The 13605-nt window shown below is 38.5% G+C and overlaps 1 protein-coding gene across 2 annotated transcripts in view; it reads left to right on the top strand.

The window, feature by feature from the left end:
* The window catches only part of LOC102578989 (uncharacterized protein At1g04910), a 50821-nt gene that overhangs the window by 3155 nt on the left and 34061 nt on the right, over window positions 1–13605 (top strand). For both annotated transcript variants that reach the window (XR_367451.2, XM_006349589.2), the window contains exons 2-3: window positions 249–321; window positions 2637–2713. Coding sequence is in view for 1 of the 2 variants with exons in the window: in XM_006349589.2 (XP_006349651.1) it covers window positions 249–321; window positions 2637–2713 (150 nt within the window). In the remaining variant the exon portion in view is untranslated. The remainder of the gene's footprint in view (window positions 1–248; window positions 322–2636; window positions 2714–13605) is intronic.

Raw genomic sequence — 13605 nt, 5'->3', positions numbered from 1 at the left:
AAAAAAAAAAAAAAAAAAAAGATGATAATTTGATCCTTAATGGAGTAAAAGTGATAATTTTTCTTGTTCTTTCTCTTTGTCTTCCTACAATTTATTTCACATAGTTCTTTTTGCAGTGTGTATGGAATATCACTTTTGAGTTTGTATGTATTCTCTAAATAGTTGTTTTGCAATTGTCTTTTTGGTGAATATTTGTTATGGAAGTTCATAGCACTAACCCGAAAGTTTGTTTGGTGTGAACTATGCAGTTAACAAATGTGTGGAATCCTAAGTTGCATCAAGTTTGGAAGCCTTGTATTGCCCATACTGTTTCTCAAGAAGGTTTTCATTTTTTTCAGCCAGTAGCAATGCTCCTATTATTTGTTTATTTTTCTTGCAGTTAGTGTTAAATTCTCTGAACTTTTATATTGATGCAAAGCAGTATACTTCCTTAGTCTCAAAGTAAGATTGCTAATGTTTGAAATTGCCCAATTACTGCTTTCAAGAGTTAAAGATGGTTAGCTACCATGCCAAGAACATATCAAGAAAGTATCTCTGGTCTTCTTTATCCAGTTCTAACAAACTCTCCCATCTGCCCTTTCAGCTCCATAAAGGAATTAAAGAAATCTAAATAGGAAACTATTTGGATTTCTTTGATTTGCTAGGGCATATAGGACAGCCTAGTGGTGGCAAAATGAGCCCATATTTTGTTAACTTGCCCAACCTGCCCATTTTTCAATGGGTTGGGTGAGTGATATTTTGTATGGGTAAAATTTGGGTTTCAACCCATATTTAGCCCATGAAATATGGGTAAGTAGGGGTAAAATATGGGAAAACATGGATTTGCTACATTCGTGAATAATTTTCCTCATCAAAGTTCTATTTTTCACTATCGATACTTTCTGTATCTGGTACCATAATTATGGTTTTCTCTTTCTTCTATCTGTTATACATGATTAAAAATGGTGTGGAATGAATATGATGTGAATTACTTTCTTGTTTGGGTTTTAAAATATCAAAGGAAAAATTCATATTTTGGTGTTAATAGGAAGTTGAGCACTTGAACAGTACATATGCATGAAAGTCAATTTTAATGGATATATGCATTCAAAGTACTTCTGCCAACTATCATGTGTGGTTAGGTGTTTACTTGCAAAGATATAAATAAAATTCTATGCTAACAAATCCATTTATGAAAAGTTTTTGATTACTACCTAGTATTAGGTATTTCAGACCGAACTATCGGTTTCTTCTCTGCTTCTAGGGATGGCTATGGGGCGGAGTGGTTGTGGGGGGAAAACCCGCGTAGACTTTAACCCGTCCCCCATGGCAAAAGTTTCTATTTTCAACCCGCCCCACCTGGCCTCGTATAATTTTCTAGTTTTTTGTTAAATGACTTTGGTAGTAAAATATGATATTCATAAATAGAAAAAAAGCATTGTCTTGCTAAGTCGTTTTAATTAAAAAATATATTGTTATTGTAATTCTTTATTAAAACAAAGTTATTTTCTTTCACAGATGAAGCTTATATACAGTTTCTTTTTCCAGTTTCCCTCAATCTCTAGGCAATTACCATTCTTTTTCTCCTCTGTTTTGCAGCATTTTGCTTTCTCAACCCCCCTCCCTTCCCCCGATAGTACTTTGAATAAGGTGTTAAATAAACATGCTTAGCTCAGTATATAATTTAGAGAAACTGTTAACTAATATAACAATAGTTTCTTACTAACCACTCTGATATTGAGCACGACCAGTGATTTATTTATTACTATTCCTAGCAGATTCTAGCTAATCAAATATATTAATAATTCTTTAATGCTATATATAATTAGTTAAATCAACTGCCCTTAATTCCTAATAAAATGCAACTAGAATCTCTTCTATATTTTGAGCAGAAGATAAAGTTTTTCTCCTGCAAGTGTCAGTTCTGAAGTGTGAAGGGAGAAAACTTGCACCCTGCCTTGCACCCGTATAAAACCATACCTGCCCTGCGCCGCATAAGGCAAAGCCCGCCCCGTTGCCATCCCTATCCCTTCTTCTTTTGCCTTTTTTTTTCTTCTTCTTAGTTGTTGTACAGTAGTATTTTTCGAATTTATAGCGATTGAAAAATAGTGTTTTGAAGAAATTGAGAAATTTGAAATATTAAAAGTGAGATTAATCAAATGGGTCTTGAAAAAAAATGAAAAATCACTATTATTGCAAAATGGATTTTTTTATATTTGCTGTTCTTTTGACAAATTAGTGATTGGGATTTGTTCTTTATGATATATAAAATGTATGTTTCAAATTTGAGCTTATTTGAATAGATTTTTTTTTTGATGACAAAAAATTAAACGCTAACATATTTGAATAGATTTTGGTTCTTGAATTGTTGAAATTCGCAGAACAGTTTTATTTAGAATTTCGACTTTCGGCTTAAGGAGATAAATTTAGGTTAGGACCCAAACCATATTTTACCCAACAGGTTTTTTACCCGTAGTAATATGGGTGGGTTGCAACACAACCCATTTTTGTCAAATCCATTTTCAACCCACCCATTTGCCACCACTAGGTCTTTGGCTGCCTTGTTGAATATCCAAAATCAACTTATCCTTATGGCCTTGTTAAAGAGATTCTGAATTATTAATGTCTAGTAATGGATGTTATTTTTGTGCTTCAAGGTTTTGCAGAACTGCCAAAGTCGAATGGCTACCTCATAATTGAAGCAAATGGTGGATTGAACCAACAAAGGTTATCGGTATGTTCTTTAGATATATTTTGGTCTGTTGGATTGCCATCTTGAGAGAATTTGTGAACGCAGCCCAAATTTGGTCAACTTTTTTTTCTTTTTTCTCTTGTTTAGTGACTGCATAATTTTGTTGCTCTGAAATCCGTTTTAGTGGCAAAATTTAATTTGTTCACATGCACACTACAGATTAGATAAATGTTGTATTTAAATAATTTTAGTTTAGCCCATTTCAGTTGTTCACTAAGGGCAATTCAAATAGTTAAAGTACCCTTCAATAAGAGGTAGCAGCGAAGGTTCCTAACTGACTTCTATGCTCCAATATTATATCTAAAAATTCTTTATTAGCTTGAAAAAGTTTGTACAAAGACTGCAGTTTAATTGTTCTGAAGGAACTATTATAAAAAGAACGCAAAAGGTGAACACAACCGACCAACTATTCCTAATAGAATAAGAGGAAATGAAAGAAAAACAAGCTGAATTGTGAGTTGATGAGAGAGAGTAAGAGAAATGCTTCTTGCTCCTTATCAAAAAGTAGGAGATGTCTTTTTGTAGAATTTAGTGGGAGGAAACAATAATTCTCATTCATATGTAGCTTTACAGTCTGATACAGTAGTTTTAGGAAAACTATACACTGAAAATTTTTGAAATGCTCTCAGGCACAGTTCCCAAAAACTCTCTCTCTCCTACTTCCTAGGAGAGAGAGAAACTCTCTTTCCGGTGGGTCACCTGAGAACCACCAACTTTCTTCCCCTTTCTCCAGCTATCTCCTGATACGATAGTTTTTCTCTCCATCCTTAGCATTCAATCAAGAGGAGTAAACACAGGATCTAGAAAGTTTATTTTCAACCGATATGGATAATTTCATTATTTTGCAGTTGGTTTCAAATCGTTCGATATAGAAAGGTTATCAGGGACCTCTGGTATATGGTTTGAGTGGACAGAGAGAAGCAGGAAAGCAGTCACGAGGACAACTTTCAACAAAGGATCCATGGAATGGATAGTAAGGGTTCTCAAGGAGGCTTCCCAAACTAAAGGGAACTCAGTTCGTAGGTGGAGGAAAACAGATGATATAGCTGAGATCTTTGGTGCTCGTAACTATAATAAGTATGGGAGGTACATCAGTTTGATAAGTGTAAGGGGTAGAAGAAGATCAGTTCTCATCATCCCAGAACTGACCTGCAATTCAGGGTGGGCAGACATTGCAGAGAAGGTGGCAAGGTTTATAAGTGCTCACAAGACCACAAACAACCTGGAGGCATACAGAATTGTTGATGAAAACATTCCCTATGCTGAGATGGTCAGAAGTTCTAAATGGGAAAACAGAGAAGGGAAGGGAGTAAATGCAAATGCAGAGGTGACAATGCAAAAAGGAGTCATTAGCATTAAAGAACCTATATGCAATCATAGTGAAGCACTCAAGAGGAGTTTGGTGGGGAAATTTAATGCAGATGCCACACTGACAGAAGTCCGGAAATGGTCCTACAATACCTGGAAACAAGCATATGGCTTGAATGTATATGAAATGGGAAACAATTTTTTTCTCTTTGAATTCAAGTCCATACAACTAGCACAACAAGTCATGGAAGGGATCTGGGAATGGAAAAAAACCCCAGTTAAGCTAATCTGGTGGAATCCTTTAGTTGCCACTGTAGAAGAGAGGAGTACAGGCAAATCGACTTGGGTGAAGATTCTAGGTTTACCACTCCATCTCTGGTCGCAATTTTTTTTCAAAGCCATTGGAAATCTTTGTGGTGGTTGGCTCGAAACAGAGGAGGAGACCACACTGAGGAACCACCTCAAATGGGCGAGATTTAGAGTATGCAGCGATGGAAATAATATTCCGAAGGAGGTCAAAGTCAAGAATGGTGGAGTGATCTGCAGATTTGGGCTGAACTTCCGGCGAGAGCCTACGTCGGAGATAGGGGAGCTTCTAACCTCTTTACCCAAAAGGTTGTTGACCAAGATCCATTGGATAAAGGGATGTGGACTGACATGGGTCAGTTGAAAGGGACTAGACCACTGTCACATGCACTCCCATGTGATTCTGCAGAGTCTAGTGGAGTGAGAAATAGGGCTAATGTTGATGGGCTTAGTATGCTGGACCCTAAAGTTATATTGGGCCTCACCCCAAAAGTAACAGAAGCTTCTAAGGCCCCTTTCATTAAAGATGCACATGCTCAGCACATGACCTCTTTAAAGGGGCTTGAAGATATTAAGGTTTTGGCTGAGAATTTCATCTTAGCAATGAAGAGCTGGGAACTTTCCTCCAAGGCGACATACGAAAGAAGAGAAGAAGGCCCAAGTGTAGAGGAAACCTCACACACGCACGCACAGTTGAAGAATAACGACCCACATAGACAGACACAAGGGGAATCCACGAATACAGCTGCCAACCAAGCTGAGTCGAGAGAAGCAGAGCTACAAATTCAACAGATACACCAACCAGAACCAGTTGACATGCTGAATCCAATAGAGCCCGAGGTGATCGAGACAGAGGCATCTAATTGGGTGAATTCTCATAATCTGGAGTTGAGTAATACCTATGGGGTAGCCTTCGAGGGTTTTGAAAGTGAAACTCTGGAGCTCCTCATGAGAATTGATGAAAGGAAGATGGAAATTGACAAAACGAAACAGCCGAAGGAAACCACAACTCCAAAAAGCAGAGGCAGAGGGAAAAATGAATTAAAAAACCTTCAGTCTAGTCTTAATAAGGAAGTGGAAGGGGTAAGGAACAGGGGGAGGAATCTATGCTTAACTTTTAAATGAAGGTCAAGATCTTAACATGGAATGTTAGGGGTCTTAACAATGAGGCATCAAAAAACTTAGTTAAGACCTGCCTACAGAAATGGAAGGCTGACGTGATATGTTTACAGGAGACTAAGGTAAACAAGGGAGTAGAAAGAGTGGCATTCCAATTATGGCCAAGTAGATGGATGAGGTGTGGTTTTATGGTAGCAGATGGTAGCAAAGGGGGTATCCTCTTAATGTGGGACAGTAGGGTGTGGAAGGGTTCAAAAGTAGAGGAAGGTAACTTCTCAATCACATATAAATTTGAAGCGCTGCAAGATTCTTTTTGTTGGACCTTTACTGGTGTCTATGCTCCTCATACCAGGAAGGAAAAGCTCGAATGTTGGGAGGAAATGGCTGCAATGAAGGGACTGTCCGAAGGGCCATGGGTAACAGGGGGAGATTTTAATACAGTCAGACATATGTTGGAAAGAAGGGGATGCTCTAGAACAACTAACATTATGGCTGATTTCTCCAAATGGATTGAAGATCTTGAATTACATGACCCTATTCTAATCGGAGGTAAATACACTTGGGTTAGGGGACTAAACCATCAAAGTAATGCAAGGCTAGACAGATTCTTATACTCAACGGAATGGGAGGAAAGCTTCAAGAATATCAGACAAAGGATCATGCCCAGAGTAACCTCAGACCACAACCCTATCCTTTTGGAGTGCGGAGACTGGGAAAAAAGGAATTCTTATTTTAAATTTGAAAATTGGTGGCTTAAGGTCGAGGGTTTTAATGAACCGGTCCAGGAATGGTGGAATGGCTTCACAGTTGTAGGGTGCCCTGATTATAAATTATGTACTAAACTGAAATTGCAGAAACTGAAACTGAAAGATTGGAGTAGGAACACATTTTCTGAAATGACTAACAGGAAAAACAACCTACTTGAAGAACTGGTTGTTCTTGACAGAGCACAAGAAGACAGAGAATTATCCGAAGAAGAGTTGATGGTTAGGGCAACAATACTGGTCGAACTTGAAGTACTGGCCAATCATGATGAAGAGAGATGGAGACAAAAATCTAGAGCACTTTGGCTAAAAGAAGGGGATAAGAACACCAGGTTCTTTCAGAGATTAGCAACAGCACACAGAAGGTACAACACAATTGATAGGCTGGTTGTAAGGGGGGAAGAGATGCAAGAACCTGATGAAATCAAAAGTGCTATGATAGAGTTCTATTCCAATCTTTACACTGAGAATGAGTCATGGAGACCTACTTTTGATTTGACAGGCTGTCCTATGGTCACCAATGAGGAGAATGAATGGCTTCAGAGACCATTTACAGAAACAGAAGTGTTGCAAACTATCCAACAGTGTGATGGAGACAAAGCCCCTGGTCCTGATGGTTACACCTTGAAATTTTTCAAGGCATGCTGGGAGATCTTGAAGGAGGACCTGATGCAGACTATCCATAATTTCCACCAGAGGGGAGTCTTTGAAAAATCTTTCAATGCCACCCTTGTAGCATTGATCCCAAAGAAGCCTGGAGCTGTTGAGCTTAAGGATTTCAAACCTATTAGCCTAATCGGGGGAGTTTACAAAATCATCTCTAAACTCATAACTGAAAGGCTTAAAACAGTTATTGGGAAGCTAGTAGATGAACACCAAATGGCATTCTTGAAAGGGAGACAAATACTTGATGCATCCTTGTTGGCTAATGAACTAGTTGATTCAAGGGTTAAACAGAAGCAACCTGGAATCCTATGTAAATTGGATATTGAAAAGGCTTATGACCATGTCAATTGGAATTTCCTCCTCAAAATTCTGGAAGACATGGGTTTTGGTAGTAGGTGGATTAAATGGATCAGTTCTGTATTTCCAGTGTGAAGTTCTCCCTCATAATAAATGGCAACACAGAAGGCTTCTTTCAATCCCACAGGGGTCTTAGGCAAGGGGATCCTATGTCACCTTTTTTGTTCGTATTAGCTATGGAAGGGTTAAATCATATGCTCAGAACAGCAAATGCTAATAGATGGGTGAAAGGTTTCAGTGCTCAGACAGGTAGAGGTGAAGATCTTGAAGTGTCTCATTTGTTTTATGCAGATGATGCCTTAATCTTTTGTGAAGCAGAGACAAGTCAAATCAGGCATCCGAGAGCCATCCTAACAATTTTTGAAGGTATCTCAGGTCTCCATGTAAATTGGCTGAAAAGTCACATTTCTCCTATCAACCAGGTTTGGAATTTGCAAGATCTGGCTGTTATTCTGGGCTGCCAAGTGGAATCTTTACCAACTAAATATTTGGGACTGCCACTAGGTGCTAAAAACAAAGAATTAGAGGTGTGGAGTGGGGTGTTGGAAAGGTGCGAGAATAAACTATCTAGGTGGAAAAGTCAATATCTCTCTTTAGGGGGCAGATTGACTCTCACCAAGTCAGTTCTTGATGGCATGCCTACATACATGATGAGCCTTTTTCCCATACCAAAGAGCATTGAAAAAAAACTCAATAGAGTTAGGAGAGCCTTTCTATGGCAAGGAAACAAGGAGAAGAGAGAGGTTATAACCTTGTGAAATGGGATGAACTGACTCTCAACACTCAACAAGGGGGGCTCAACCTGAAGAACCTCAGCAAACAAAACACCTCTCTCTTGCAGAAATGGCTTTGGAGGTTCTCCTCAGAAGAGAGGGCCATTTGGAGAAGATTCATAGCCGGAAAGTATGGTTTACTCAATCACTGGACAACTGAGGAGGTTGCGGGAACCTTTGGATGTAGTGTCTGGAAAACCATAAGAAGATTATGGCCTCATTTCAACAACAACATGTCAATCACTGTTGGAAATGGTTTGAAAACTGATTTCTGGAATGAGGTGTGGATTGGAGAAGACAGTCTTAGAAACTCCTTTTCACATCTTTACACTTTGAGTACGCAAAGGAATGTCTCTGTATCCCAAGCTTGGAGTCAGCAGGGATGGGACCTTGTTTTTAGAAGAGCACTAAATGACTGGGAAATTGGGGAAGTTGCTAACCTATTGGGAGTACTAAACTCACACCCTGCTTTATCTCTGAGGCCTGACAAACCTAGATGGAAATTACATAACAAGGGTGTGTTCACAGTGAAATCATGTTACTGGAATCTTAACACAAGGCAGTCAATGGTAGACATTTGGCCTTGGAAGTTAATCTGGAAGACCAAATGCCCCCCAAAGGTAGCTTGTTTTTGTTGGTTGGTTTGTAGAAAGGCTTGTCTAACACATGAAGCTTTACAGAAAAGGGGATGGCAATTTTGTTCAAGATGTGTCATGTGTGAACAGGAAACAGAAGTCAATGACCATTTGTTCCTTCACTGTAAGGCAGCGCTGAGCCTATGGAACATGTTTTTGGATCTGTTGGGAGTTAAATGGGTGATGCCTAGCACAACAAAGGAACTACTAAATAGCTGGAAAGGTATTGGGAACAGAGGAAGAAATGAACATTGGTGGAGAACTATCCCTGCTTGCATATGGTGGACCCTCTGGAAAGAAAGAAATTTAAGAAGCTTTGAGGGACAAAAGTCTAACTTACAGAAGATTAGAATGAATTGTATAAGCCTTTTGTTTTTTTGGTGTAAACAGAATCTTGTAGGGGATATAGTAGATTTAGTTGATTTTAAAGGAAACTTGTAAAGTATACCCATGGGTGGGATGTAAGTTTCCTATTCATCATTTTTTGGGATGATGAATTTTTTGGTGTGAATACAAAGTTACCCTTGTCTCAAAAAAAATAAGGAAACTAATGTCTAAGCTTGAGGGATTCTAATTTTGAACTCAAGGGATGAGTTTCCTGAAACACCGACAACAACAAAAACAACTACTCCGCCTCAATCCCAAGTTCCCTAAAATATCAAGTTCCTATAATCAAGGATCCTGATAAATTAGGAAGTCTTATGTGAAAAAGCTCAACAAGTAAATGTAAAAGATTACAGTAGATTCTTGACACTCCCCAAAGCTGGTACATAGATATCTATCATGTCCAACCTGTTAATTAGAGATTCAAAACTCGGCTTACGCAATCCTTTAATGAGAATGTCTGTAAGTTGATGTGATGTTTATTAAATGGCATAGAGGAATTTGCCTCCTTAATATGATCTTGGACAATCCTCACCTTTTGAGCTAACTTTTGGGTTTGAGTTAGGTCCAAAGTCTATTTCTTTATGGGGCAAGTACATACATAACCATTTGGCTGAAATAGTGACAACCAGATGACCACATAAAATCAGAAGACATATTGTAGCCAAAATGTATATCATATACTATATATACACTTATTATATACTTCATATATACATTTGTTATACACTTCATATTGCACAGTGTGTATGTTATACACTTTTCATACATTATATATCCATATTATATACTTCTTTATCAGAACCCACCGTTGTCTCTGTAATCCTCCACACCCATTTTCTGGAAAAAATTGTGTATATTTAATGTATAATCAACATATACTCCTTGCATAATATACACACCTTAATTATACACATATTATACTGTTATAATACTCTGTTTACACAATGTATAAATGAGGACAAACTTGGTTGGAAAAAATATATTCTCCAGTAGTGACGATCTGGTTAATTTTCAGTTAGATCTAAAAGTTTAAAGTGTGTTTCAGAGAGATTCATGATGGTGTGAAGATGTGAGGAACAAAGAAGATAAAGAAAAGAGGATGTGAGTTGAGATTCTTACCTATGTTGCATTTTTAAACCGTTGGTCGTCGATAATGAGCTTTCTATCTCCGCTATCAGATCCATCTCCCTCATAGTTTTCTTGGCTGAAAAACCTTCAATTCCGATGGTCCATTTTTTGGTTATTTCGAGATCTTCTTAGTTATTGTATTGTCTCGGTATTCTCTGGCGATAACCGTGGTAGAGCCCTACCTATTTTAAAATCTCAAATATGTTTTTGCTTTGGTTTACTCCGATCGATGTCAACTCTAGGGTGACAAGCATGGAAAAAGGAGAGATAGAGATCAAAATGGAGATGGGGTGATGACCGGTGGGAACAAATAGCCCAGTGCTCTAAGATATCAAGCTGTTATATATCAAATACTGACAGGATATCACAGAGGATTGGTTCATTCCTTAAAAAAGCACTCCTCAGGCCTATATGATACCCACATGGTATAATATCATATACTGACAAGGAATCGTAAAAGACAGGTTCATTCCTTCTAAAGGTCATGGAGTTTTTGATGGATGAGCACCAAATGGCTTTTCTAAATGGATATGGATACAACAATCTTGGCAAATGAATTAGTGGACTGTACGGTGAAACATAATCTACCAGGAGTCTTATGCAAGCTAGACATTGAAAAGGCCTATGACCATGTTAATTGGTCCTTCCTCCTAAAGATTCTGAGAGATATGGGTTTTGGGAACAAATGGATCAACTAGATTAATTTCTGTACAGCTATTGTGAAGTTCTACCTTATCGTTAATCGCAATCCTGAAGGTGTTTTCCAGTCACAAAGAGGGTTGAGACAAGGCCACCCCATGTCACCATTCATGTTTATCTTAGCTATGGAGGGTCTCAACTCCATGATCAGGAAAGCAAGTGAGAATTGGTGGTTGCAAGGTTTCTGTTCAAATGCAAATAGGGGGGACGCATTGGAGATCTCACACCTGCTATATGCAAATACCTCCTTATTTTTTTTTTTTTGGAGCAGAAGTAAATAAAATTAGACACTTGAGGGCCATTTTAACCATTTTGAGGGCGTATCAGGACTCCATGTCAATTGGCACAAAAGTTGGTTATACACCATTAACCAGGTTGTTAATATGCAGGTACTTGGTAAGAATCTAGGATGCCAAGTGGCCTCTCTCCCAGCAGAAACCTTGGAATGCCTCCTAGTGCAAAGAACAAAGAGGTGGAAGTTTGGAGTGAAGTTCTAGAAAGATGTGAGAGAAAGCTAACAAGATGGAAAAGCCAGTATCTATCCTTGGGACCCAAGGCTGAGTAACTCTCATCAAATCAGTGATGGATGCATTCCCTACATATATGATGAGCTTATTCCCAATAACAAGTAGTATAGAGAAGAAAACCAACAAATCAAGAAGAGTTTTCCTTTGTCAGGGCAATAAAGAGAAGCTTGGATATAATTTTGTTCAATGGGATGTAGTGACACTACGCAAAATTTAGGGTGGTCTGGGTATAAAGAAGTTGAGTGTGCAGAATGCCAGGATGCTGAAGAAGTGGCTATGGAGGTTTTGTAGTGAAGATTTGACTTTGTGGAGGAGATTCATATCACATAAATATGGTCTCCAAATCAGTTGGATGACTGAAGAAGCAAATGGCACCTTTGGACTATGTTGTTCGGACTCTTCAAAAATGTCAACACGTGTGTGCCAGATTCTCCAAAGGTAGAGTATATTTGGAAAATCCGACATGGGTGCGACATCAAAAGTGAAGAGTTTGTGCAACTTAGCCTTTGGATGCGGTATCTGGAAGACAATCAAAAGATTGTGGCGATCCTTTATCCCCAACCTATCCTTTAGGATTGGTGATGGGTGAAAATCAGTTTTTGGAATTAGCTCTGGTTAGGGGAAGAAAATTTGAAGAACATGCTGTCAGACCTTAATATTTTGATGGCCGCTGAGGCACAAGTGTGGAGCCCTCAAGGTTGGGATTTAATTTTTTAGGAGGGTTTTGAATGATTGGGAGATTGGTAGAGTGGCAGGTTTACTATAGATACTAAATGCATTCCCAGGTGTCACTAAAGGTCCTGATATTCCAATCTCGAAAATGCACAGAAAAGGGACATATTGTCTGAAGTCTTTACTGGAGCTTAAACTCTAGTCAGACAATGTAAATGAAATGACCTTGGAAACTAATTTGGAAAGTCAAGATTCCTCACAAGGTCTCAGGTTTCACTTGGTTGGCAATTAGGAAAGCATGTTCCCCATGAAGTGTTAGAAAGAAGAGGTATACAGATTTGCTCAAGGTGTTACATGCGTGGGAAAGAGGCAGAAGTTGACCATCACTTATTCTTACACTGCAGAACAACTGTAAATTTGTGGGACATGTTCTTATGTATACTTGGGGTTTACTGGATAATGACCAGGACTACTTTAGACATGCTGAGACAGTGGGAAGTAGTGGGCAGAATAAGAAGATTCAAAGAGGACAGGTGGAAATGTATCCCTGCTTGCAATTGGACATTGTTGAAGGAAAAAAATGAAAGATCCAATGATGGGAAACCGAACAACATCCCTAGCAGCATCCAAAAATTCAAGAATAGCTTGAGTCTGTTGTATTTTTGGTGTAAACAGGATTTGGTGGGGGAGGTAGAAAGTTTAGTGGACTTCATAGCTCAATTGTAAAAATTTTTGCCCAGTTTTTAGCTTTGTAATTACCCCATGTGGGCTGTAAATCCCACCTCGTCAGTCTTTTGTTGTTGAGTTTTTTTTATGTGAATATAAAGTTACCTTTATAAAAAAAAGATGTTCTTCATGTGGTGAAGGCATGACTGACCTACTATAAGGACAACAGATTGAATGTCTGGCCAAGTCACAAGTGTGAGAGAAGTAGATAAGTTTTCTTCATCTTTTGGTACTGTGCCACAATGCCAGAAGCTCTAGTTTCTCTTTTGTTTCAGACTTGCAATTGACATCAATTGGCATTTTTGCCAGTTTACATCTACTTAGTCCCATCTCTTTAAGTAAGTTACTCACATAATTTTTATGTCAAACTGACGCGCCTCCTTTTGAGCAAGCTATCTCCATGCCAAGAAGACATCACAAGCTCCCAAGTCATTGATCTCAAACTTAGATATCAATTTTTTATTCAACAACATTTCTTCTTGATCATCTTCGATGAGGATGATGTCATCAACATTCACAATCAAAACAGCTATCTTTCCTTTCGCTAGAGCTTCACAAACAAGGTATGATCTCCTTGCCCTTCAGATTATCCTTGATATTTTACAACCTGAGTGAACTTCTTGAATCAAGTTGTAGATGACTTTCAAAGGTTTCACGGTTATGGCAAGGTATCCTACAATATCACACCACAGTTTTTTTCTTATCATTTTCTGAGTCACTTCACATTGTAACTGGAGCAGAGTTTCCTATGGCATGTTTGGGTCATGGTCAGGTCTTGGCATGAATATTCTGCTAGTTTCTTCTCCT

Source organism: Solanum tuberosum, unplaced genomic scaffold (assembly GCF_000226075.1).
Source record: "Solanum tuberosum cultivar DM 1-3 516 R44 unplaced genomic scaffold, SolTub_3.0 scf00107, whole genome shotgun sequence".
Classification (NCBI taxonomy): domain Eukaryota; kingdom Viridiplantae; phylum Streptophyta; class Magnoliopsida; order Solanales; family Solanaceae; genus Solanum; species Solanum tuberosum.
This window is presented reverse-complemented; position numbering and strand designations above follow the sequence as displayed.